At 47.5% G+C, this 26,021-nt stretch overlaps 3 protein-coding genes and 2 non-coding genes across 6 annotated transcripts; 3 read left to right on the top strand and 2 right to left on the bottom strand.

Annotated features, from left to right (window-relative positions):
- Nucleotides 1-10,709: 10,709 nt before the first annotated feature.
- Ndufb10 (NADH:ubiquinone oxidoreductase subunit B10) lies at nt 10,710-12,780 on the top strand. The gene is made up of 4 exons (XM_032913767.1): nt 10,710-10,955; nt 12,097-12,235; nt 12,353-12,492; nt 12,615-12,780. The coding sequence occupies exons 1-4, from the start codon at nt 10,808-10,810 to the stop codon at nt 12,716-12,718; spliced, it is 531 nt and encodes a 176-aa protein (XP_032769658.1). The 5' UTR covers nt 10,710-10,807; the 3' UTR covers nt 12,719-12,780.
- Nucleotides 12,781-12,873: 93 nt separating this feature from the next.
- Nucleotides 12,874-14,619, bottom strand: Rps2 (ribosomal protein S2). Its single transcript, XM_032913353.1, has 6 exons — nt 14,528-14,619; nt 14,131-14,400; nt 13,858-13,965; nt 13,273-13,606; nt 13,089-13,180; nt 12,874-12,995 (listed from the first exon to the last, which is right to left on the bottom strand). Exons 2-6 carry the CDS (start codon nt 14,395-14,397, stop codon nt 12,915-12,917), a joined length of 882 nt encoding a protein of 293 aa, XP_032769244.1. The 5' UTR covers nt 14,398-14,400; nt 14,528-14,619; the 3' UTR covers nt 12,874-12,914.
- LOC116910666 lies at nt 13,670-13,803 on the bottom strand. Its single transcript, XR_004389198.1, has one exon. It is a non-coding gene; the product is annotated as a small nucleolar RNA SNORA64/SNORA10 family (small nucleolar RNA).
- A 73-nt stretch (nt 14,620-14,692) lies between the features above and the next one.
- Nucleotides 14,693-19,232, top strand: Rnf151 (ring finger protein 151). Of its 2 annotated transcripts, XM_032913355.1 has the most exons (5): nt 14,693-14,802; nt 15,055-15,186; nt 17,483-17,628; nt 18,128-18,224; nt 18,719-19,232. In XM_032913355.1, the coding sequence occupies exons 3-5, from the start codon at nt 17,570-17,572 to the stop codon at nt 19,187-19,189; spliced, it is 627 nt and encodes a 208-aa protein (XP_032769246.1). In that variant the 5' UTR covers nt 14,693-14,802; nt 15,055-15,186; nt 17,483-17,569; the 3' UTR covers nt 19,190-19,232. The 2 variants fall into 2 exon arrangements, with proteins under 2 accessions (XP_032769246.1, XP_032769245.1); XM_032913354.1 differs by lacking the exons at nt 14,693-14,802; nt 15,055-15,186 and adding an exon at nt 17,059-17,133.
- Nucleotides 14,859-14,986, top strand: LOC116910742. Its single transcript, XR_004389255.1, has one exon. It is a non-coding gene; the product is annotated as a small nucleolar RNA ACA64 (small nucleolar RNA).
- Nucleotides 19,233-26,021: the final 6,789 nt, after the last annotated feature.

The following is a 26,021-nucleotide window of genomic DNA, read 5'->3' as shown; positions in this document are numbered from 1 at the left end:
AGGAATGTTGACAGGGTTGGAGAGATGGCTCAGCGGTTAAGAGCACTGACTGCTCTTCCAGAGGTCCTGAGTTCAAATCCCAGCTACCACATGGTAGCTTACAACCACCTGTAATGAGATCTGATGGCCTCTTTGGGTGTGCCTGAAGACAGCTGCACTGTTTTATTAAATAAACAAATAAATAAATAACCAATCCGCACACACATCCAGATGGCTAGCCCACTGGTAACCTGAAGTTTTCCCCCCCTGCGTATAGACATTACTGAACTCCTGTCATAGGCTAGGTACAGCATAGATTGAGAGGGACAGCATTCCACATCTCAGGGAGTCCCACCATCTACACCTACTACTACCAGAAAAAAGCCAAGATTTCTCTTGGGATAGGGCCTCAGTGCTCTGATGGGCTACAGGCAGGACTTCTGGCGGAGTGGTCAAGGAGGGACTCTCTGAGGAAGTGACCAAAAATGGCAACAAATTGCCTAGGCCAAGGTCTGAGTGAGTTTATGACAAGAGGAAGCGTGTGAAAAGGCCCTGTGTCAAGGAAGACCTTTAGTGGGACAGAGAAGAGACCAGTCTGGCCAGATGGGAACTGGAAGATATCAAAATCAGGTAGGTACAGCAATGGGGTCCAACATTTTTCCAAGTATAGGTTGCTAATTAGACCATCCAACAGGGCTCTGGCTGCCGTGAGCACTACATGCCAAGAGGGCACGCAGGTGGAAACAGACCAGTTAGATCACAGCATAGCATTCAACGAGCACGGATAGCGTCCCTGCTGTATAATAGGCTTGTGGTAAGTCCTGAGGCCCACCAGGAACCCTGCCTCCACGGCCCCTGGAGGCCCCACTGATGAACATCACGTGCTGACGTGCTTACCCATGAGCTGCAAGTGAGAGTAATAAGCCTGTGTTCAGAGGGCACGGGAGGTGCCAGAGAGGAGTGGGGACAGGATTGCTGTTGTAGTGCCTGGGGAACGCTTCTCCGAAGACCAGACGACTAAGAATATTCCAGAACGAGTGTTCTGATTTACAGTTTAGTCAACCAACATCAAGCTGGACCCTGGGTACAGCCAGTTCTCCATGCCGACCTTTGGCTGGAGACTCAAGCCTTTCAGGACATTTGGGGTCCTGAGTGGCCCGTGGGGCACTGTAGCTGCTGATGACACTGACATATAACATCACAGGCCGGTGACCCCTCAACTCTGGGACAAGAATGGCCTGTGAGGGAGACAGCCACATCTTGAGCCTGTTCCCAGGGCTGGTGCTATTTTTAAGCTGACATTTGCCGGGCTCTTCATTTGGAGATGGAGGATGGGGAAGGCACCCGACGGTTGAATGGGCTGAAGGTGGGGGCTGGGCTGACCTGGGTGTGGACGATGACCCGAATGACCTTGCAGTACTTCTTCATGGCAGCAAAGTCTTTCTGCAGCTGCTTCTTGCCATCGGCGTCCCGCCACCTCTTGCAGGCTTTGGTAAAGGCTTTCTTCTTACTCTTGTGCCTGACCCACACACAGAGAGTCCTCAAGTCCCAGCCAGGAAGCTCCCTGAGTTATCCTGCCTGCCTTCCCCTAGCTGCATGCAGTCCACCATGACCACCCCCGATCCCTTTCTTCCCCTCCCTCCCTTTCCCCCTCTTTCTACATGTGTGGGTGTGTCTCAAGAGGGTCCCAATATGTCACCGAGGCTGGACTAATACTCTGGATTCTGCACCCGGCAGTAATCCAACCTCTAAGGTCTCCCTCACACCATGAACAGATGCTTTGACTCCGGCTAAGCAGACAGCCTTCCCAGCCCTTACTGGAGCTCTGGAAGGTAAATGAGCCCCATCCTAAAGATGGAGGAGCCATGGTTCCCAGAGGCTAAAGTCTGGGATAAACAGCCTTTTTAACACAAACAGTAAAAACAGCATCCCCGATGCTCACCAGCCACTCGCTGCCTTGGTAAGGGTGGCGGCAGCACTCTAGGCCCTCCAGTAATCCTTGGCATGCAAGGGACTCAAGATGTCAGCCTGCCTGCCCTAAGTCATACAGTCCTGTACCAACGCTGAAGTTCACATTTATCAATTAATTCCCATAAAGGGTCGGGGATTAAAGGCATGTGGTGATACCCAGCTCTATAAGAGCTTCTTCTTCTTCTTTTTTTTTTTTTTTTTTCTTTTTTTCGGAGCTGGGGACCGAACCCAGGGCCTTGCGGTTGCTAGGCAAGCGCTCTACCACTGAGCTAAATCCCCAACCCTCTGTAAGAGCTTCTTAGTTGGCAGTTTTTCTTTTCCCTTTGGCTTCTAGTACATTCAGAGCAATTCTGAAATTTACCAGCCTGGGATATAACCCTAACGAGTTTAAGTTTACACAGTTCTTTAAGTATACATGTATACAAATGACACAGTGCACATGTGGTCAGAAGGCAACACAAGAGTCAGTTCTCTCCCCTCACCCTGACTGGCAGACTTGGCAGCAAACACCTTTCTCTTGAGTCATCTCACTAGCCCAACCCTGAAGATGTGCATATCTGATTCCTCCTTTTTCTGGATCCCAGTGTCCTCTCCAGATCTCTAACTTATACCCACCCCCGTCCTGCTGAGTTGAAGGCAACACGAACACACACACACACACACACACACACACACACACACACACACGCACACCCCACCATACACACACACACAGGCACAGAGCTGGGCTCTCACCAGTCCTTGTAGAATCTCCGGCGACACTCATCGCTGAGGTGTTCGGCAAAGATGGTCTTGAAGCTCCGCAGCCCCCTCGGAGTGGCCACGTAGCCCACCACGCCCACCACCACCAGCGGGGGCGTCTCCACAATTGTCACAGCTTCTACCTCCTCTCGCTTAGAAATTTCTGTTTGGACCAAGGGACAGGATTTGAGGGACCTTCTCAGCCAATGGGGAAGGGAGCAAGAGGGCCACCACCTACACACAAGGCAGCCCAAGAGACACAGCTGTTTCCTGGCTGACGGTTAGGCCACCATAAGCTTTGGGTTTATTTTACTAAATATAGTTTCATACGCTCTAGGGAAACCTAGAAACCAATCATTTCACAAGTAGTCTTAGACTGCCATGGGTTTCATCATGGGGATTTGTTTGTTTGGTGTTTTTGTCTGGGGTTCTGTTTTGTTTAGGTTTGAGGGAGAGTCTCCTGCAGCCTAGGCTGGCTTTGAACTTGCTATGTAAACAGAGACAGTCTTGAACTCCTGATCTTCTTGCTTTCGCCTCCCAAGTGTTGGGATGATGGGCATTGGCCACCATGCTCAACTGAAATGTATGTTCTCAAAGTGAAAGGAAGGAAGGAAGGAATGTGGAAGGAAGGGAGGCATAAAGGAGAGAGAAAGAAGGAAAGGAAGCAATGAGAAAAAGAGGGAATGGAGAAAGGGAGAAGGGAAGAAGATAAGTCAGAAAGGGATATGGGGAGAAGGAAGGAAAGAAAGGAAGGAGGCAGGAAGGGGGAACAAGATGGAAATAAGGGAGTGAAAGAGGAAGAGAGAAAGAGAGGAAGGGAGACCCAAGACAGGGGGGAGGAAACAGACACAGTGGAAGAATGGAGACAGCAAAGGTGGCCATGCACCCTACCACGATGAAGGAGGGAAGAAGGGCCCCCATAACAGGATTGTAGAGAGCGGGGCTTTGCTAAGGGGCTGTAGACGGCCATAGTGGAGGTGGCTATCTAAGGACTAGTTTCCTCCTAGAGCTATGGTTCTCAACCTTACTAATTCTGTAATACAATTCCTCCTGCTGGGGTAAACCCCCAACCATAAAATTAGTTTCGTTGCTACTTCATAACTCTAATTTTGTTCCTGTTATGAATCATAATATAAATATCTGTGTTTTCTGGTAGTCTTAGGCAACCCTTGTGAAAGGGTCATTCAATCCACAAAGGTCGACCCACAAGGATAAAAACCACTGTCCTAGGTTAAAGCTGTCTAAACAGCTGGGTGGGGTGATGCTGGTGACCAATGGCTGAGCAGAGAGACAGAGGTGGTGGCCAATGGCTGGGCAGAGATTCCTGGGAAGAGATTCAGGTGCAGGAGGCAGAGAGAGTCAACATGTAGGAACAGGGGGGATGCTGTCCCAGGAGGGCTGCCCAGCTGTGTCTAGGACAGCAAAGATGAAATACAGATTTAGTAAGTATTAACTCAGGAATATTGGAAGGAGTATGTGTTAGCCATGTGGAGTTAGGGAGCGGTACAACCATTGCTCTGTTTAATGTATTTAAAAATAAGGCCGTGGGGTTGGGGATTTAGCTCAGTGGTAGAGCGCTTGCCTAGCAAGTGCAAGGCCCTGAGTTCGGTCCCCAGCTCCAAAACAAACAAACAAATAAATAAATAAATAAATAAAATAAAATAAAATAAAAGTAAAAATAAGGCCGTGTGTGTGTGTGTGTGTGTGTGTGTGTGTGTGTGTGTGTGTGTTTTATTCATGGATCCAAAACATTTGGGTGGGAGGCAAAAAGTGGGCTCGTACGCACCTGGTTGTTTAGAGTGGATTAACTAATCACTGCTTTGTATTTTGGCTTACAACCCCCAGATCATACTCCACCTCTAAGGAAAGTCACAGCAGGAATTCAAGCAGGACAAGAACTGGCCAAGGAGGAGTCCTGCCTACTGGCTTGCTTCTTAGCCTACTCTTTTCAGACCACCAGCCTTGAGAAGGCATTGCTCACGGTGAGCTGGGCCCTCCCACATCAATCATTAATTAAAAGTAAAAATGTTGGCTGGAGAGATGGCTCAGCAGTTAAGAGCACTGACTGCTCTTCCAGAGGTCCTGAGTTCAAATCCCAGCAACCACATGGTGGCTCACAACCATCTGTAATGAGATCTGATGCCCTCTTCTGGTGTGTCTGAGGACAGCTACAGTGTACTTACATATAATAAATAAATAAATCTTTAAAAAAAAAAAAAAAGGTAAAAAAGCACCCCAGGCCACTCTCATAGGGCATTTTTTTTTTCAATTAAGGTTTTCTTCCCAAATGACTCCAACTAGATAGCCCAGTGGCTCACAACCACCTGCAACTCTAGTGCCGGGGCATCAAGCACCCTCCTCTGGGCGCTGCAGACATTTGCACTCATGCGCACTCACTCCCACACAGATATACACACAAACTTATTAAATGCAATCTTCGAAGATCAAACCACAGAGAACAGTATAGGGGACTGGACTGTTTCTTGTGTGACAAAACTTTTTCTGGGGAGGCACTACACTCATGTCGACCAACCCCAGGGAGAGAGCTCACCACAGATCAAAGTATGGATACTACCAAAGTCCAACTTCGTAGACCAGAGGGTTGTATCGAGGTTTGTAGTTGACTTATCTTGCTTGCCTGGCCCTTTAAGGGATCCCTAGTTGCGAGTCAGATGGCCCTTTTTAGGAATTCTTAGCTGTTAGAATTGCTTCACCCTATGACTTTCAGTGATGGTTGCCTTGGATGTCTGGGGACAGGAGGAGATATTAAAAAAAACCGGATGAGGCTGAAAGAGAGAATTGGAATTGGGCTGGCAGACTGAGGAGACAGTCGAGGCAGAGAAGACATTGGTAGGAGACAGTTGAGCCAGGAGCAGATGAGCGATGAGTGAGAAGAGCTATTAATAGTTTGGAGCTGCTAGTATGGGAAAACCGGGAGAAGGGACCATTTAAGCACAATGTTGGAGAACTGAGGGAGGAATGAATGGGAGAAACCTTTTAAGGGGTTGAGCTGGAAACTGGGAGGAGGCTTGGCAGGGTGTTAAGAGCACTGGTGGGGGGGTTGTGGGGTTGGGGTTTTAGCTCGGTGATGGGGGGCTTGCCAAGCAAGCGCAAGGCCCTGGGTTAAGTCCCCAGCTCCGGAAAAAAAAAAAAAGAGCACTGGGGTTTGGGGATTTAGCCCAGGGGTAGAGCCCTTGAAGCGAAAGACCCTGGGTTTGAGCTCCGAAAAAAAAAGAACCAAAAAAAAAAAAAGAGAGAGAGAGAGAGAGAGAACTGGTTACTGTTTGTAAGAAAGGGAGCCATTGGGCTGGAGAGATGGCTCAGCGGTTAAGAGCACTCGATTACTCTTCCAGAGGTCCTGAGTTCAATTCCCAGCAACCACATGGTGGCTCACAACCATCTGTAAAGAGATCCGATGCACTCTTCTGGTGTGTCTGAAGACAGCTACAGTGTACTTATATATAAATGAATAAATCTTAAAAAAAAAAGAAAGAAAGAAAGAAAGAAAAAAGGAAGGGAGCCATTAAAATATTTTTAAAAAACCATTTTTTAAAAAATTCACATGTACACATTGTACAGAGGTTACTTGTGGGAATATGGGTAAGGGGTTACTTATAAGAGCAGAAATGACTCAAAAGCCCACTCTATCATGGAAGATAGCTAACCAAAGCTGAGGACTTGAAGCACACTGCACAGCCTGCAGGCAGCTCAATAGTCAGAGAATGGCCTTTCCAAGTGTCTGTGGTCTAAACCTCTTGCATACAGCTCTGCTGGCTTCGTTCCCATTAGCTAACAGTCTTCTTTGCAGTTTAGCTCTGCCCCTTTGAGGGGAACTCTCAGCTTTTATTGCTTACTCCAGCAGGGAGGGGCCTAGTAAATCTGATCAATTTCAGGAACTTCCTGAAGCTCTTTTGAGTTGTTTACCTTTCTTCTTCTGTTTCCCAGCAGGATGGAATGTTTTGATCTCAAGGAAACTGACACACAACGATTCACATGTGCATCCTACCTCTTCCAAAATATGTTCCAAAATTCTACAGGTTTTAAGGAAAATGGAGTAAATCCATTTTTAAATTTTCTGTTTTATTTATTTTTAGCAACACTGGGGATTGAACCTAGGCCTTTGAGTACAAGGAAATAACTCTGTTACTGAGCCACATCCCTAAATCTTTTTGTTCCGTTTGTTTGTTTGTTTGTTTGTTTGTTTGTTTGTTTTGAGATAGGTTTTTCTCTGTAGCTCTGGCTGTTCTGGAACTCAATTTGTAGACCAGCCTGGCCTCAAACTCAGAGATCTACTTGCCTCTGTCTCTCTTGTACTGGGAAGATTAAAGGCATGAGCCACCATGCCCACCTATTGTACCTTTATTTTGAGACAGAGGTTCACTAAGTTACTCAGACTGGCCTGGAATCTGTGATCCTCCTGCCTCAGCATCCCAAGTAGTACAGTCATGAGCTCTACAAAGGTGCCCACCTTTGAATTCTGGTTGTTCCACTTACTGGGACCATTTTCTAGCTTCCCCATGCCTCTGTGTTAAATTGCAAGTACTGTCAGAAACCCCCTCCCTCCAGGCATTGCTCATATCTGGGCTTTACCGAGATCAGCACAGTCCCTGCCTGTCCTTAGAGCAACACCCCTGGACAAGAACATCATCTTTTCTGGGACTGCGGCTCCACTTGCAGCTCCACAGAGCACTTTCTGGCTTCTAGAATCTAGAAGATTCTATTCCCATCTCTGCTGTTTGCCCCCCTTAGTAACTCACTGAGTCCAGGTCGGTGCACTTCGCGAAGTGTGTGGGTCATGCCGGCCTTATAGCCCAAGAAGGCTGTGAGGTGCACGGGCTGGCTGGGGTCATCGCGAGGCCAGCTCTTCACCTTGCCCCGGTGCCGCCGGCTCCTCTTGTGGGGCAGGAAGCCCAGGTGTCCATGTCGAGGAGCAGAGAACTTCCGGTGAGACTAGGGAAAAGAGGGTGTTCATAACTGAAGTCTCCCTAGGGGTGGCTTCAGGTTGATTCAGGAGACTCAACACCCCCACTCCCCATGCCACCCACAATGTGGGCTAGAGGTCCGAGGGAGAGGTCCAGGCAGTCCTTGTGCTACCTCATCCATATAAAAAGAATAGATTGCGGATAGTTGAGGTTTAGCGATGGGCTCTCCACAACCATGGGCTTCCTGCCCCTGTGTACCTATCCTAGCAAGACCTGCAAGGGTCCAAGACAGTAAGAGAGCAGCAGCTGTGAACTGCCCATCCCTTTGCTGTCTCTTCAAACTCATTCCTCACAGCTCCAGGATTATCCCTGCCCCCTCCCCCGAATACCGGTTCTGTTGGGGGTATAGCCCCAGCCCACTAACCATGGACGATCCCTGCAGGTTAGGAAGGGACCTCCCCACCAGGCACCAGAGGTCAAATGACAGAGCTAGAACACTCAGTTGCCAGATCCCAGATTTAGCACCTGGCAGGCTCCTTGGTCAGCTCCTGTAGCCAGCATGGCTTTCGGTGCCAGGGAAAAACCTGGGAGGGGCATTAGATGGGCGGCTTACGGTGGAGAAAACACCTGGGACCAGGGTAGCATTCCCTCCCACCCACCCACCCCCGTGGTCCTGGGGATTGGTAATGACTCTTCAAAGACAAGGACCACTGTGACCTGATGAGGGATACTGTTCTTAGGCCACAGCCAGAAGGAAAATCTTTTTTTTTTTTTTTGGAGCTGAGGACCAAACCAGGGCCTTGCACTTGCTAGGCAGCGCTCTACCACTGAGCTAAATCCCCAACCCCTAGAAGGAAAATCTTAATAAAGTCTGCATGATTGATTCTGGAGAGATAGCTCAGCAGTTAAGAGAACCATCTGGGGGCTGGAGAGATGGCTCAGCGGTTAAGAGCACCCGACTGCTCTTCCAGAGGTCATGAGTTCAATTCCCAGCAACCACATGGTGGCTCACGACCATCTGTAAAGAGATCTGATGCCCTCTTCTGGTGTATCTGAAGACAGCTACAGTGTACTTATATATAATAAATAAATAAATCTTTAAAAAAAAAAAAAAAAAAAAAAAAAAAAAACACCCAAACACTCAAAAAAAAAAAAAAAAAAAAAATACATACTTAAGTAAATAAAAAAAAAAAAAAAAAAGTGAGGGGGGGTGTGAAAAAAAAATAGAAAAAAGAAAAAAAAAGAAAAAAAAAAAAGAGAGAGAACCATCTGTTTTTCCTAAGGATCCAAGTTCAATTCCCAGCACCCACAAGATGGCTCACAACTGTAACTCTAGTCCCTGGGGATCCAAAATCATCTTTCTGGCCTTTATGAGCACTGCATGAATCTGGGGCAAAGACATACATGCAGACAAAATACTTCTACTCACACACAAAAAAAATAATAAATATGATAAAATAAAATAAATTTAAAGGCATCATAATCAAAAGCAACTTGGAGAGGAAAGCATTTATTTGGCTTACACATCCTAATCACAGACTATCATTGAGGGAAGCCAAGGCAACACTCAAGTCAAAAACTTGAAGGGAGAAACTGAAGTAGAAGCCAGGTGGTGGTGGCACACGTCTTTAATCCTAGCACTGGGGACACAGAGGCAGGTGAAAGTCTGCGAGTTCCAGGACAGCCGGAGCTACCCAAAGACGCCTGTCTTGAAAAGAAAGAAGAAAAATCAGCCCAGCTAAGTGTGATACAATCCTTGCCTAATGTGCGCGAAGCCCTGGCTCTAATCTTCAGCACAGCATAAACCAAGCATGGTGATACACAACCATAATCCCAACACTTGTACTTGGGACACAGCGGCAGGAATTACAGGCCAGCCTGACATACATAAGACCCTGACACAAACAAAGAAACATAAAAACATTCATACAAGAACCTGTTCTGGGAGCTGGAGAGATGGCTCAGCGGTTAGAGCACTGACTGCTCTTCCAGAGGTCCTGAGTTCAATGCCCAGCAACCACATGGTGGCTCACAACCATGTGTAATGGGATCTGATACCCTCTTCTGGTGTGTCTGAAGACAGCGACAGTGTGTTCACATACATAAAATAAAAAAATCTTAAAAAAAAAAAAAAAAAAAAAGAACCTGTTCTGGGGACTGGGGAGATGGCTCAAAGGTTAAGAGCACCGACTGCTCTTCCAAAAGTCCTGAGTTTGATTCCCAGCAACCACATGGTGGTTCACAACCATCCGTAATGGGATCTGATGCCCTCTTCTGGTGTGTCTGAAGACAGCGACAAGTGCACTCACATAAATAAATAAATAAATAAATAAATAAATAAATAAATAAATAAATAAATCTTAAAAAAAATAAAATGAAGCAAAAAAAAAAAAGATTCTATGCTACCAAAATGATAATATTTGTGGGTCTGACTTTGTGATCATAAACTGATGTTTATATTATACTAGATAGTGGTAAATCTCTAAAACTAATAGCTCTATTTCTTAACCCATAACTGGCAGGAGATAACCAGCACCCAGTCTGCAAAACCAGGTTCTAAACACATACACTCAAGAGTTTGGGCAGCGCAGTCCTGGAGAGTGGGCAACTCGGGGCACAAGCTCAGGACCAGAACCACTCTTGCAGAGCAAAGCACTGTGTGCCTAGGGTAGGAAATCCTTTATGGACACGAGACAAGCCCTGCCTCTTCAGAGAAGTCCCGAGGTTTACAGGGACCCACCAGCCCCCGAGGGACCTGAGCAGAGTCTAGAGCAGTTGTTGACTTATGTGTACTCTTTTATTTATTTATTTATTTATTTTTTCGGAGCTGGGAACCGAACCCAGGGCCTTGCGCTTGCTAGGCAAGCACTCTACCACTGAGCTAAATCCCCAACCCCGACTTATGTGTACTCTTGCCAAGCCATGTTCACCGCATTCCCGGCTATCTAAGCTGGTAGGGCAGGGCAAAGCATTTCCATGCACTTGGTGATGATCTCTGTCCAACTAAACCAGGTGCGCGGAAACCACAGGGGGGTGCCAGAGAGGCGAACCACAATCCCATGGTGCCTCGCGGCTGCCACTACGCAGGCGCAGCTGCCGTCTTTCTGCGCAGGCGTAGAGGTCCCGCGTCCTTAGCAGGCCGAGCCGACCCAGACGCAGAACGAGTGGAAGGTCCGCAGGGGTTCGCTTAAACCATGCCGGACTCTTGGGACAAGGATGTGTACCCGGAGCCCCCGCGCCGCACGCCTGCTCCCTCGCCGCAGACCTCGATCCCTAACCCCATCACCTACTTGACGAAGGCCTACGACCTCGTCGTGGACTGGCCCGTGACCCTCGTGAGAGGTACAGGGTCTAGAATTGCTCCCGCTTAGTGGAGATCCTGGTACCCCACGGATCCCACAGCCAGGTTCCGCCCCCTAGAACTGCATGCCGCTGTCCTGCACCCAGACTCCCGGAGTCCAAATCTCCTTAATCCCAGTGCATCTAGGACTCTTTCTACCTTATATCCGAGAAACCCGGAGCTGTCACCCCCAGGACCTCCCGTCTACCCTGCTGCACCGCGGGATGGTCCACTTCTTTCCAGGACTACCCTGTCTATAATTCTTTCTGCCTTCAGCAAAACCCCAACTAATCTTACCTCGACCCGGGCCGCCCCTTTAATCGGTGATAGTTGGAATTCGGGTGGTTGTGGTGCATGCCTTTAATCCCAGCACTAGGAAGGCGGAGGCAGGTCGATCTCTGGGTTCGAGGCCAGCCCTGGTACAAAAATAGTGGTCGGGAATCTAATCCATCCGCAAGGCACTTTCCTTGGTATACACAAGTAGCGGGTCAATAAGCCTTGTTGAAATGAACAATTTGTAACCATCTGCCTGGTCGGGGTGGTCATTTTTGTTCTCTTTGAGCCAATTTCACCTGTGCAAAGTGGTGTTTTGAATGGCTATGTTCTTTATCCCCGGTCCCAGAGAATGATCCACTCAACCCTTAGTCCTGTTTGCCAGAATGGTGGGCAGCATCTGGGTCATGCTAGGCTTAAGCAGTCCATTTATCCTGCATTAGGGGTGCACAGCACGCTTAGGTGGCTTTTCCTTTCCTTAGCGTTGAGGATCCGATTGTGGTGGTTTCTTTGTGGGACAGCATCTTCAATATTATACAGGACAACATAGCAAATATCTCGTGCGCTGCTCCTTAGCTTAGAGACGCTGTCACTGCCCCTGGCTTACAGGTGGTCCCAAGTGCATTACTGCAGTAAGGGCACATTTTTTGGTAGCATTTTAGAATGTCTGGGACTCTCTTGCCTACTTAACTCCACCCCACCCCCACGGCGTAGGTGGGACCAATTATGTTCTCTTGTAATTGAAGGTAGTAACAACCACTGTTGCCAGCCTTTCATAAAACTGGTTCTGTAAAAGCTTGGAGCCTCAGACCCTTAGCTCCAAGCTGCTTAAGCTGACAGGCCATTGAGGTCAAGGTATTCTCTTTCCAGAGTTCATTGAACAACAGCACGCCAAAAACCGAACCTACTACTACCACCGACAGTACCGTCGAGTGCCAGACATCACGGAATGCAAAGAGGGTGATGTCATCTGTATCTATGAGGCTGAGATGCAGTGGAGAAGGGACTTGTAAGTGCAGCAGGGAACACTGGGTATCATACCCCCACACCTCCTGAGGTGGACCCAGATTCCAGGCTGAGGTAGTCTATCCTTCCAAATTTTTGAGCTAGACTCCTACTCTTTCAGCAAAGTGGACCAGGAAATCATCAACATCATCCAGGAGAGACTTAAGGCTTGTCAGCAGAGGGAAGGAGAGAGCGCACTGCAGAACTGTGCCAAGGAATTGGAGCAATTCACCCAAGTGTCTAAAGCCTACCAGGACCGCTGTGAGTGACCCTTTACCTTGTGGCTTTCCCCACCCTTTCAGCTGTATGATCAGTTTTGGGTCCTTGTTTCCTTCCTAAAACCCTGCCTGTAACAAGCTCTCCATGGCCCATCTCTCCTCCAGACCAGGACCTGGGAGCCTACTATTCTGCCAGGAAGTGCCTGGCAAAGCAGAAGCAGAGGATGCTGGAAGAGAGAAAGGCTGCCAAGGAGACTGCTGCCGCCTAAGACACCAGACAAAGAACTCTTGTTCATCCACTGCTGAAATAAAATGATGGGCCTGACCATCACCTGTGTCTCTGTGTCTTAGTTGGGCTCATTTTGAGCCAGCCAGAGCTATGTAGTTCCAGGTATGGGGGAGACAGACAAAAGGAAAAACACAATTAACAGACTTAATTCATTTATTTTTCTTGTATAAAAACCCTTATGTGGTAGCCACAGCTGGAGCCTGGGTCCTCTGAACAGAGACTCTGGTGTGGGTTTTCACAAGATGGTCAGTGAATTCCTAAAAAGAGAAGCAGGACATTAGTATACAACATGCCAACTCAGGCAACAAAGCTAAAGGCAGCCAAACACACCACCATCTGAATCAGCCTACCTGATAAGGAGACTTGGTGAACACAGTCTCTTTCCAGAGGTCAGGGGTCAGGTAGCTGTAGGTCTTGGAGATGGCATCAAAGGTGGCCTTGGCTGTGAAACAGTAGAAAGGGTTGGTTTTGTCTTTTTTTTTTTTAAAGATTAAAACAGCTGAAGAGAGGCCACAATAAATATGAGCTACCTACCAAAGTTGCCCAGGGTGGCAGTGCAGCCCCTGGCTGAAGTGTAGCAGTCATCTATACCGGCCATCATCAGTAGCTTCTTGGGCACAGGAGCAGAGACAATGCCAGTGCCTCTGGGGGCGGGGATGAGACGCACCAGCACAGAGCCACAGCGGCCTGTCACCTTGCATGGCACAGTGTGGGGTTTGCCAATCTTGTTCCCCCAGTAGCCTCTCCGCACTGGGACGATCGAAAGCTTGGCCAGGATGATGGCCCCTCGGATAGCAGTGGCAACCTCCTTGCAGCACTTAACACCGAGACCAACGTGGCCATTGTAGTCCCCAATAGCGACAAAGGCCTGTGAAAAGACTTAAGTGAAATGGCTGTAGATACCTCGTGCCACCAGCACATCCCAAACAGGACCTGTGGTGCTCCTCTAAGCAAGAAAGGCCACTGTGAGGCCAATCCCAAGTACTGGAGGAACTCCTTTTCTCTCTCTCCCGGTACGAAAGTCACACGGGTAAAGCCTAGTGTAACCATGCAGAGTGAGAGAGTTAAGTACAGCCCCACTGTTCAAACGGCTCTTGCCAAGAAACAATCCTAACTAACCTTGAACCTGGTCCGCTGGCCAGCCCGAGTCTGCTTCTGCACTGGCATGATTTTCAGAACTTCATCCTTTAGAGATGCACCCAGGAAAAAGTCAATAATCTCAGACTCCTGTAAGAGATTTTATGGTAAATACGTTAAATTCGCTCCCTACCAATGGACAAAGAAGGGTATTCCAATCCTCCTCCACCCTTGACAATAAAATGTGGCAGCACACTTAGAGCCATCTAGATATTCCCGCCCATGATTTGTTTGCGCACGGACTCCTCTTTGTACCTTAATGGGCAGGGAGAACAGGTAGATCTCCTCCAAGGACTTGATCTTCATGTCCTTAACCAGGCGGCCCAGCTTGGTGACGGGGATCCACTCCTTGTCTTCAGCTTTACCTCCACGAGCCCCGCGGCCTCGACCACGGCCACGGCCTCGGCCACGACCGCGGCCCCTAAGGCCGCTGCCGAATCCTCCGCGGAAGCCGCCGCGGCCTCCTAATCCTGGGCCCCCGGGTCCTCCAGGCCCTCCCGCTGCACCGGCGTCATCCGCCATTTGCTAGTGACAAGAGAAGAAAAAGCAAATCAGCAGAACCCCAGGGTCCGCGGTCCTGCCAAATCTGTGTCCGTCCGGATGTCCACGGATTCCCAGGCCGCAAGATCAGAGCCCAGTAACATAGACTCACGTGTTTTCCCGAAGAAGAAGAAGAGGGAGGCGGTGCGGAAGGGATCTTTTATAGCGAGCCAAGAGCCGCGAGATCTCGAACGTCTATACAGGGCAACTGCAGGCTGTGATTGGCTGCGTCTTGTCCCGCCCCCGCCACGGTCTACTTGCGCCTGCGCACTTCCCCTCGCCGAAGCCGCAAACGCCACCAGCCGGAAGCACGTATATAAATACTCGCGCCGGCGCCTTGTGGTCTTCCTAGTGTCCACGAGTTCGTGGTTCCGTTTTCATGTCCAGGTAGGTCGCTCCTCATGGGCTTTTCGAGGCGTACGCTGTTGATCCAGTAAATGGGCGTTCGTTGAAAATCATCCTCGGCTTTGGCCTGTGGCCGGGGTTGAGAATCGGCGCCCAGAGCCACAGAGGCCTCAGCTCACCCCCTGCTGCCCCAGTGTGGGAGGGTGAAACCCAGGCCCCTACATTCCAGATCGCCTCGCCGCTCCCGCGGTCTGGCTTGGGGCCACAGTCCTAATCACGTCATTTATTTCACAGGTTCCACTGGATCTGAACGTTGTCGCCGCCTCTCCCGCAAGAATGGCAGTGTTCGGGTGTCCTCTTTTCTCAAAATGAGTTAATTCCATCGGATCTGGACGTCGCCGCTGACTCTCCCACGAGAATGACAGGGTTCGGGTGTCTCTTTTCTCAAATAAAATATTTTAACTTAACTGTGTATTAATGTGTTGGACGGTTACCATCAGTCTAGGTGGAAAGTGCATTCTCAACCGGTGTGTTAGTCCCAGCAGTCAGCATCTGGATACCCAAGGCAGGCGGATTCTTGTGCGGTTTTTTTTTTTTTTTGTTTTGGTTTTGGTTTTGGTTTGTTTTTGTTTTTGTTTGTTTTTTTTTTTTTTTTTTTTTTTTTTTTTTTTGTTTTTGGAGCTGGGGACCGAACCCAGGGCCTTGCGCTTGCTAGGTAAGCGCTCTACCACTGAGCCAAATCCCCAACCCCGATTCTTGTGCGTTTTAATGTGCTTTGTTTTGCTTGCATGTATGTACATCACGTGGTGTAGCTGATTCCCATAGTCCTAAGAACGGGTTTTTCTTTTTTAAAGATTTATTATATATAAGTACACTGTAGGTGCCCTCAGACACTCCGGAATAGAGCATCAGATCTCATTACAGATGGATGTGAGCCATTGTGTGGTTGCTTGGATTCGAACTCTGGACCTCTGGAAGAGCAGCCAGTGCTCTTAACCACTGAGCCATCTCTCCAGCCCCCTAAGAGCAGTTTTGAACCAGTTTTTTTCCCCTTTTTGGTGAGATTGGGTTGTGCTCTAGGAATGCCCTGAATTTTAACAATCCTACTTCAGCCTTTCAAAGATTGGGGTTACACTGACTGGAGCCTGGGTGTGATTGCCTGTACTGGAGAGGCAGGCTTGCTGTACATACAGTTTAAAGCAGCCATGGTGACAGTACTGAGAGCCTGTCAGTGTGAAATGAAGGGTTAGAGGTAGCTCAGGTTAAGAAGATGTAACTCTAACTCTGGCCTCCAAGGTCACCAGCACTCAAATGCACAACTTAAACACACCTACACGTGGATACGGTTTTTTAGACAGGTGACCACCTAGGCAATAGTAAACTTGCAGGAATGTGTTGGCATTTTTCCCCAGAAGGGTTCCAGTTATGACCACTGTAGTTTACCTTAGCGAACCAATAAATTCAGCTTACTGAGCAGACATGTTCTCACAACGGCCCAGCAAAGTCCCAACCCTGTCAGATTATGATCTGGAGTGGCCTTCGTGTATACTGTGGTAGCTCCCAAAATGGCCTTCACCTGAAGGAGACGCTCCTGAAACAGCTTTTCGCTGTGTAACTCTGGCTATCCTGGAACTCACTTTAGATCAGACTGGCCTCAAAGAGATGTACCTGCCTCCTCTGTTGAGATTAAAGGGGTGTACCACCACCACCATGGCCTGGCTAAAAGGAAGACTTTGAATGTCAGCAGCTCCGTTACTGTTGCCTTAGGCCTACCTTATATGCTACCAATATGGAGACCATGTAATACCTAAAGGGTGAAAAAACTATGCACACACACACACATACCACAACTCCATTGTCTACCCAATGCCTTTCAGTTTACAGATGAAAAACCTCTGGGATTTCCACAGAATGGACCTCCTGCTACAGTACTTAGTTCTTGATGAAGGGATATTGGAGGAGAAGGTCAACATTTAAACTGACCACCCAGTCAGTGGGGAGCCACTGTGATCTTGCTGGCCTTGGGGAACCAGCCTCTAGAAGCCTCATTCTCTCTTTTTTTTTTTTTTTTCCCCGGAGCTGGGGACCGAACCCAGGGCCTTGCGCTTGCTAGGCAAGCGCTCTACCACTGAGCTAAATCCCCAACCCTGAAGCCTCATTCTCTTACGTAGGTATCAACTGTTAGATACAACCGAAGCAACACAGTAAATCCATGGAAGGAAAAGCAAAGGGTAGGTCCCAGTGGGCTCTGGACCAGAGCTGTGATTGGCCCACGCTGGACAATGCTACTGTGATGTCAGTCCACAGGTGCTGCCAAGTGCAGTCTCCTAAGCCCTAAGTCTCAGTGGAGCTGCCGTCCAGATACAGATCATGGTGAGCCCCTGAGCTCTGAGATTTGTACTCAATTCCAGACAGATGCCCAGCCATCTAGAAATAGATTCTATCTCACTCTGAGAATGGATGACAGTCCTTTTATGGGATAGAGAACTTTCAGGAGGCTCTTAACTAGTATATGCTAGAAACAGTCCAGCCTTTTCACGCAGGAGTTAGCAAGCCTCCACAGGCTCCCCCTTGAAGCGGGTGCAGACTCTTCTAGGCTCTCTACTTAAGTTTCTTCCTATAGCCATCCTTCCTACCAAAGATTGCTGTGTTATCTTGCTGGTATGAGTGTGTGTGGCAGGGGCTTGGAGCCTTGGCCTTAACACTGACCTGGCCTTTGCAGAGTGGTGGGTACGATCTCAACCTCTTTGCCAGCCCTCCTGACTGCAACTTCCTGTGTTCCGTCTGCCATGGGGTTCTCAAGAGGCCAATGAGGTTGCCATGCAGTCACATCTTCTGCAAAAAGTGCATCTTCCAGTGGCTAGCCAGGTGTGTTGGGAATACAGGCGGGTGGGGGTGAGGCTGGGGGTCAGTTCCTGTGGCTAAGAATGGAAACGTCGGGGTTGGGGATTTGGCTCAGTGGTAGAGTGCTTGCCTAGGAAGCGCAAGGCCCTGGGTTCGGTCCCCAGCTCCGAAAAAAAAAGAATTAAAAAAAAAAAAAAAGAATGGAAACGTCTGCCAAAAGCTGGGTTCCAGTGACTATAAAACTCAACTATAAAATCTAGGACACTAAAGCATGTGTGTGCCCTTGCTCCGTGTGTCTCAAGTCCTAGCCTCAGCTTGGGAAGGAAAAACCTCACCGTAATGCCCACGGTATGCCTCCAGACAGAAAGGAGGTACTAGGGGTTGGGGAAGCGCAAGGCCCTGGGTTCGGTCCCCAGCTCCGAAAAAAAGAACAAAAAAAAAAAAAAAGAAAGGCGGTACTAGCTGGGCTATCCCACGAAGGCAAGCATATGGCTTCCAACATCATATTCATGCACCCTTCTAGACAAAACACCTGTCCATGCTGTAGAAAAGAGGTGAAAAGGAGGAAGATGGTTCAAGTGAATAAACTCCGAAAAACCATTGGCCGCCTACAAGTCAAGGTAGCTCTGAGCATCCACTCTCGTCCTCCCGAGGGATTGGGGGGGCGGAGTGGCAGGGACAGAGCCAGGAGACGTGAAAAGAGCCAAGAATAGCCCAAAGGTCATAGACATGGCAGAAGAGACTGAATCATGGGCTACCGCTTGCTGTGTGTGGGTCCCTTAGAACTTCAGGTGTGACTGGGGATTGTGAGTCTCAGGGATGAAGGGCCACTGCTCTTCAGCCCTCTAACTTTATAAAGAAGCAGCTTGGAATCAGAAAAGCTTAGGAGGGGGGTGGGGATTTAGCTCAGTGGTAGAGCGCTTGCCTAGGAAGCACAAGGCCCTGGGTTTGATCCCCAGCTCCGAAAAAAAGAACCAAAAAAAAAAAAGAAAAGCTTAGGAGGCTCCAGAGTTCACTTGTTTTGCAGTCTGTGGGTTATAGACTAGGGATTACCTGGGAGCGCCAGCCAGCACCGACTAATTTAATACATACCGAGCTTTCTCATACGCCCTAGTGCAAGAACGCTGCAGCTGGCTGCTTGGTGACATGCCCTCTGGCTCATCGCAAGGGCCATCAGGACTCATGCCCCTTCGAGCTGATGGCCTGCCCAAATGAGGGTTGCACTGCGCAGGTTCTGCGTGGGGTCCTGGATGAACACCGCCAGCACTGCCAGCAGAACGGACAGCAGCGCTGCCCCTTAGGCTGTGGAGCCACCCTGGCTGCCTTGGAGGGTGAGCAACACAACTGCTACCGTGAGCTACGTGACGCTTGGGTCCAACGCCATGAGCGTAACCGGACCTTGCTGCTGAACCTGCTGGGGCGTGTACGCCGGGTGTACCGCACCACCAACCTCATCCGCCGACAGCTGGCCCAGCTGAGCAACTTCCTGGAGGATGATACCCTGCTCCTGAATGCCCGGGTGCAAGAGACTGAGGTTGCCCCGGAGCCTGAGATGTGGGGTGCGCAGGGCCAAGGTGTCTTATAGAGGAATTAAATAAACGCTGAGCCCAGGCCTGGCCCACCTCAGACCTCAAGTCCTCTGTGCCTTCTGTCAATGTGCTCTGTATTCCTTGTCACCTCTGCAAACCTTCCATAGCAGACACTGCCCTTTCTCCCTTAGATTGTTCTCCCAGACTTTTTTTTTTCTTTCCCCACTGAGACAGGTTTTCTCTGTAGCCCTGGCTGTGTGCCCCCACCGCCCCACCTTCTCCCAGACACCGTTCTTTCCCTAATTGGATCAACCAGGAGTAGTTCCGCTGCTACAAAGCTGTTCCTTTCTTCATTATTAACCTTTTCTCTTCATGGCTTTTCTGCACCTTCCTACTAGAATCATAGCTTCCTAGCTGGTAATACAAATGACTCAAAACCCTAAACTAAGAATAGAAGTCAGAGAAATCTGTGTTCTCTCTTTTTTTTTTTTTTTTTTTTTTTTTTTTTTTTCCGAGCTGGGGACCAAACCCAGGGCCTTGCGCTTGCTAGGCAAGCGCCTACCACTGAGCTAAATCCCCAACCCCCTGTGTTCTCTTTGTACTTAGTCTCCTCTGCATTCCCCACAGCCAGCCAACCAGCTCTCAGCCTAAAGCAGCATGCCCAGAAAACCACAGGTCTCCCAGCTTTACAACTTCAATAGCTCAGGTGTTGACTTCTCAGTGAAACAGCTTTACTACCTAACTTGAAATGGCAGCTCCTGCCCTATGCCATCCCCTGCTATTTCTGCATGGACACGTATGTATTTAAGTACTGTGAATTTTCTCTCCTCCCTGGAAACCCTACTTGGTTCACTGAAAAATGAGCTTTGTAAGTGCAAGCGTTTTAAGCCGGGAATAGTGCTGCATGCCTTTAGTTCCAGAACTCTGGAGACAGAGGCAGACAGCTGTGAGTTCAAGGCCTACCTGGTCCACGCACCAAATTCCAGGATAGCTGGGGCTATATAGACTGTCTCAATAAAACAAAAGGTTGTGGGGAGGTTAGAGAGATGGCTTAGATTAAAATCACTGACTGCTTTAAAAGAGGACCCAGTTTTTTTTATTATGTCACCCACATGGTGCCTAACAACTGTCTGTTACTCTAGTTCTATGGGATCTGATGCCCTCTTATCGCTTCTGAGGCCAGCAGGCACACGTGGTACCCACACATATATACAAAACAATAAAAGATGACTGTTTTCTTCCCCGGTGTCATCCAAGTGTCCAAAGCAATATCTCATACGCAGAAGGTGTATATTCATTCAATAGATAGTCTTTTGTTTTTTAAGACAGGGTCTCATTATACTCCTCTGGGGGCCTGGAACTCTCTATATAGACCAGGCTAACCTTCCAATTCAGAGATACACCCACTTCTGCTTCCCAAGTGCTTGGATTGAAGGCATGCCTTATCATACTGAACCTTATTAACTCCTTAACAAACTCGGGGATCTATGCCCCCAACTATATTGGGTCACTTATATTCAATAAACCTATTTAAAAAGCTAAATGTGGAAAGCAGAAAATAGTCAATATTGTAGCTATTTGTAAAATGTTTTATTGTTTAATTCTTTCTTTCATATTGTTATAGCTACTTTGTAGGTTCTTTGTGAGTTTTTTTTTTCCCCCCAACAATATCTCTTTTTTTTTTTTTTTCTTCTTTTTCTTTTTTTGGAGCTGGGGACTGAACCCAGGACCTTGCGTTTGCTAGGCAAGCGCTCTACCACTGAGCTAAATCCCCAACCCTTCCCAACAATATCTTCTCTGGCTCAGCTCAGCTTCTCCTGACTCAACTGTTCAGTCTTCTCAGTCTGCTGGCCCAGTTCACTTGCAACTCATTTTCACACTGCTCAATCTCGTCTCCAACCCTACACAGTCTTCTTTTCCTCCTGCATCAACTGTCTTCTCTGTCCCACTATCCCCTCTCCTACGACTGACTCTCTAACTCCTTACTCTCTCTCCCCTCCAACTTTCAGTCTCTGCTGGTTTTTTTTTTTTAAAGATTTATTCATTTATTATATATAAGTACACTGTAGCTGTCTTCAGATACACCAGAAGAGGGAATCAGATCTCTTTACAGATGGTTGTGAGCCACCATGTGGTTGCTGGGATTTGAACTCAGGGCCTCTGGAAGAGTAGTCGGGTGCGCTTAACCGCTGAGCCATATCTCCAGCCCTCGGCTGGTTTTTATATCCTCTCCTATTCCCAGAAGTCCAAGAGACAGCTGTTACTGAAGAGCATGGGGTCATTTAAAGGGCCAGACACGGGGTTGGGGATTTAGCTCAGTGGTAGAGCGCTTTGCCTTTGGCCCTGGGTTCGGTCCCCAGCTCGAAAAAAAAAAAAGCGGGGAAAAAAAAAAAAGGGCCAGACACAAAATATTTCATACCACCCTCCCCCAGCCCCTCATTTGTTTTAGCTACTAATTATACAGTTTTGAAGCTGCCTCTCAACTCTTTTCAATGTCTTTCCCAGAGTCCTCAGGGGTCTGATGGGACCTTTCTGTTGGTCTCTCAGGAGCATATCCACAACTGAGATGAGAAACTAGCAGTGAAGCTTCGCCTTGCCTTCCTGGGTACTGCTTCTTGACACTTTTTTACTCCTGGACTGTTTTGTCTTCTAGTATCTTGTGTTTTGGAGTCTCGATCTCTGTCACCAGCTCTGTGAAACTTCAGCTTGTAGTCCGGCCTTGAGCTTGCAGGATGTGGTATTCAGCATAGCCTGTTTTTGTGCGTTTTCATTTTTTTTTAAAGATTTATTCATTTATTATATGTACACTGTAGCTGTCTTCAGACACACCAGAAGAGGGCATTGGATCTCTTTACAGAAGGTTGTGAGCCACTATGTGGTTGCTGGGATTTGAACTCAGGACCTCTGGAAGAGCAGTTGGCACTCGCTGAGCCATCTCTCCAGCCCAGCATAGCCTGTTTGTTTTGTTTTGTTTTGTTTCGTCCTCCCCCTCCTCCCGGGAGCTGGGGACCCAACCCAGGGCCTTGCGCTTGCTAGGGCGCCTACCACTGAGCTAAATCCCCAACCCCCAGCATAGCCTCTTTTAAACCTACCCATAGGCCTATTGTTGCCCTGCATTGTGGATGGCTCTGTATTGCAGGAGACCAAAGGCTTGCTCAAAGCCTGTTAGTGGTTAAGTGTTGAATGTTCCTTGTTCATGCTCTCTTGGCTGGCAGGGGAAGGCGGTGATTGGTTAGGCTCTCTCTCGAATTTGTTCTTTTTGGGTCAGCATCCAAAGTTTTCAGAAGACCTTTGGGCAACTCTGAACTTTATCAGTTTTGATGGAATCCACAGCTTTTGATCTCCTTTGTTGGAAATATAAACAAATCTACACACCCAAGGCAACACATTCACTGACTTCCAATCTGATGTCAACACAGCCTTATCGTCTACAGGCCGATTAAACGTCACGTTTTTTGGTTTTTTTTTCTATAACGGTGTGTCTCAGTCACCATTTCTTTGTGGGTTGATGTCTATATGCAGGTGAGGGCTGGCACCAGTTAGGTCAAGGCCACGACTGGACAGTAAAAAAAAAAAAAATAAGATGGGGACAAAGTATAATGCGGGAGAGTCAGAAGGAGGAGAATTAAGATAGAAGTGGAGAAGGGGTTGGGGATGTAGCTCAGTGGTAGAGCGCTTTGCCTAGCGAGCGAAGGCCCTGTCTGGTCCCCAGCTCCAAAAAAAAAAAAAAAAAAAAAAAAAAAAAAGATAGAGATGGAGAAAGATAGCCCAGATCTGGGCTTGAATTGCCAATTCATCTGGGATGGATTTCTGTAGGCAAATTTATCTTATCTAGGTGGGCAGTTTATATCCTTATCAATTGATTATAAGTTTATTGTGTGGATGTATTGTGGATTGAGAATTTAACATATAAATCTGATTGTTGGGCTACAGATTGATGAGTTTTGATTTTAAAGGGTTGTTGGGAGTTTATACCATAACTATTAGGACGTGGATGTTTGGGAATGTGAACAGAGTCCACAGTAAGAGAGCCTGGAGCTAGGCGGTCTCTGTATGAAACTGGCGTGGCAGCAACCCACCTGGATCAGGGGGTACTTTGGGGGCAATGTGAAGCCGCTGAGAGACATTAGGCCTAGTTCCAATGGCCCACTGGAGCCAGGATATGCATAGGAACCGTTCCGTTCTTTTTTAATTTTTACCGCAACATTTCTTTCTCATTAACGTTCAGAAAATTTAAAGTTAACAGAGCACTGCTTAGTTTACTTCTGGGGGTGGGGGTAGGTGTCTTTATTCTTCCCTTTAAAAAAAAAAAAAGGATCTCTTTTAAAGTGAAATGAGACCCTTTTTTTTTTCCCCCCGGAGCTGGGGACTGAACCTAGGGCCTTGTGCTTGCTAGGCAAGTGCTCTACCACTGAGCTAAATCCCCAACCAAGAAATGAGACCTTAATACAACCACTTGTCCTGTAGGATAGTGTAGTGCACCTGTGATCTGCTTTATATTATAGTATGAAAAGGATTGCCTCATCTTACTAGAGACAAATGTGGGAGCATTTTCAGTCTTATCTTATACAGACATCCCATAGTCTGCCAAATTTCATTTCGTTTGGTACCCCTAGGGGTACTTCCAGTGGGTAATGGAGTTTGATTACACAAAGAACAAGTGGGGCATTTTCTTATAAATTCCTTGGCTTGTTGGCAGAGGTAGAATTTTTTTCTTTAAATCTTTACTTTTTTTTTTCTTTTTTTTTTTTTTTCCCCGGAGCTAGGGACTGAACCCAGGGCCTTGTGCTTCCTAGGCAAGCGCTCTACCACTGAGCTAAATCCCCAACCCCAAATCTTTACTTTTAACGTGGCGTTCTTAATGAAATTTTGAGACTTCTAACATATTTCCTATTAATAATTGGTTAGTTACTTCACTTCCTGTGCTAATGGCCCTGGCAAGCCTGCATTAGACTGAATAAGGGTGATATATAATGGATAATTTCTGTTTCAAACTGTATGCTACAGCTGTATAAATAATGGTGCAAATTGTGAATTATCAGGAATAAACTCAGCAGTTTCTCTATGCAAAACTACCCTTTCTATATATTGAGGGTCATCAAATAAGAGGTTCGGGAAAATCTAATAGAACCATAAGAATTGCATATAACTCTGACTTGAACTGAAGTATATGGGCTTTGAGTTACCTTGCTTTTTTTTTTCTTTTTTTTTCTGACTTATAACTGGCCATTCCCAGTATAAAATGTAGGCACTTCAGGTGTTATTGGCATTCCTTTTAGTATGTATGGGAAAATCCAATTAGTTCAATTAGTGAAGATTGGCAAAGAGCTTGCAGCAAACATCCCCAAAGCAAGCAATTCCTCAGTGTGGCCACATTGGGAATAGAAACAAAAAGTCCAGTGGATCCCCAAGGTGGTCCGAAGGGTCCTGGAGCCAGACCAAAATTTAAATAGAGGGGCAAGGATATGCAAATCTATTCAATATCAGTCAAGTTTTTATGGACTGGATGACTCAGCATTATTTATGGACTGGATGACTCAGCATTAAAGAGCAGTGGCTGACACTTAGGAGGCAAAGATGGGTGGATCTCTGTGGGGTTCAAGGCCAGCCTAGTCTACAAAGCAAGTTCCAAGACGGCTGTTACACAGAGAAACCCTGTTTTGAAAAATAACCAACAAAACAAAACAGAGCTCTGGCTGATCTAGAGGACCTGGATTTGATTCCCAGGACCGACATGGCTGTTAATGACGTGTAATTCTATTCCCAGGGAACTCTGCTTTCTTCTGGCTTCTGTGGGCACTGCATACACGTGGTACACAGACATAGATGCAGATAAGACATAACACCATACACATAAAAGTAAAAGGTATCCTTTAAAAAGTGTGGTCCCTCCAATTATTGACCCCTCGTTATGTGGGCTTTAGTATCCTCCTATAAGGTGGTCTAACAAGTTTTTTTTTTTTTAAGATTTTTTGATTGATTGATTGTATGTGAGTACACTATCGCTGTCTTCAGACACACCAGAAGAGGGCATCAGATTCCATTACAGATGGTTGTGAGCCACCATGTGGTTGCTGGGAATTGAACTCAGGACCTCTGGAAGAGCAGTCGGTGCTCTTAACCACTGAGCCATCTCTCCTGCCCCTGACAGGGTTTTAGAATTGTAAAATCCCTTTCCAGAAGACAAGCCCCTCCTTTGGAGGCAGGGTTTCTATGTACACCTGGCTGTCCTAGAACTCACTATGTGAACCAGGCTGGTCTTGAACTCACCCAGACCATCCTCCCTCTTCTAAGAGATTAGAGGCTGAGATTAGAGGCATGTACCACCATGCCTGGCCACATGTATCATTTAGATTTAGTTCATGTGTACGAAACGAATGTTTTGTTTGTTTTTTTTTTTTTTGGTTCTTTTTTTCAGAGCTGGGGACCGAACCCAGGGCCTTGCGCTTGCTAGGCAAGCGCTCTACCACTGAGCTAAATCCCCAAACCCGAAACGAATGTTTTACCTTACATGTTTAGATATGAACCACGTGCATTACTCCTGCTGTAAGAAGTCAAAAGACAGCACTGGCTACCCTGGAAATGGGGTTATGGATGGTTGCGGGTCACCCTGTGAGTACTGGGAATCGAACCCAGGTCCTCTTCAAGAAAGACACACTAAACTGCTGAGCCATCTCTCAGCCACTACAAGTATCTTTTTAGAATATCTTCATTTCTGTGAGTGACTAGGAGTTAGAAAAGATTCCCTGATATGCAGAAAGAAGGAGGGGCATGACTAGGTAGTGAGGATTGTATTAGTCAGGGTTTTCTTAGAATATATGCATAATTTATTTATTAGAACGGCACACAGACTTTATTCAAGCTGGTACAACAATGGCTGACTATCAT

This window comes from Rattus rattus, chromosome 9 (genome assembly GCF_011064425.1).
Source record: "Rattus rattus isolate New Zealand chromosome 9, Rrattus_CSIRO_v1, whole genome shotgun sequence".
NCBI classification, from domain to species: Eukaryota; Metazoa; Chordata; class Mammalia; order Rodentia; family Muridae; genus Rattus; species Rattus rattus.
This window is presented reverse-complemented; position numbering and strand designations above follow the sequence as displayed.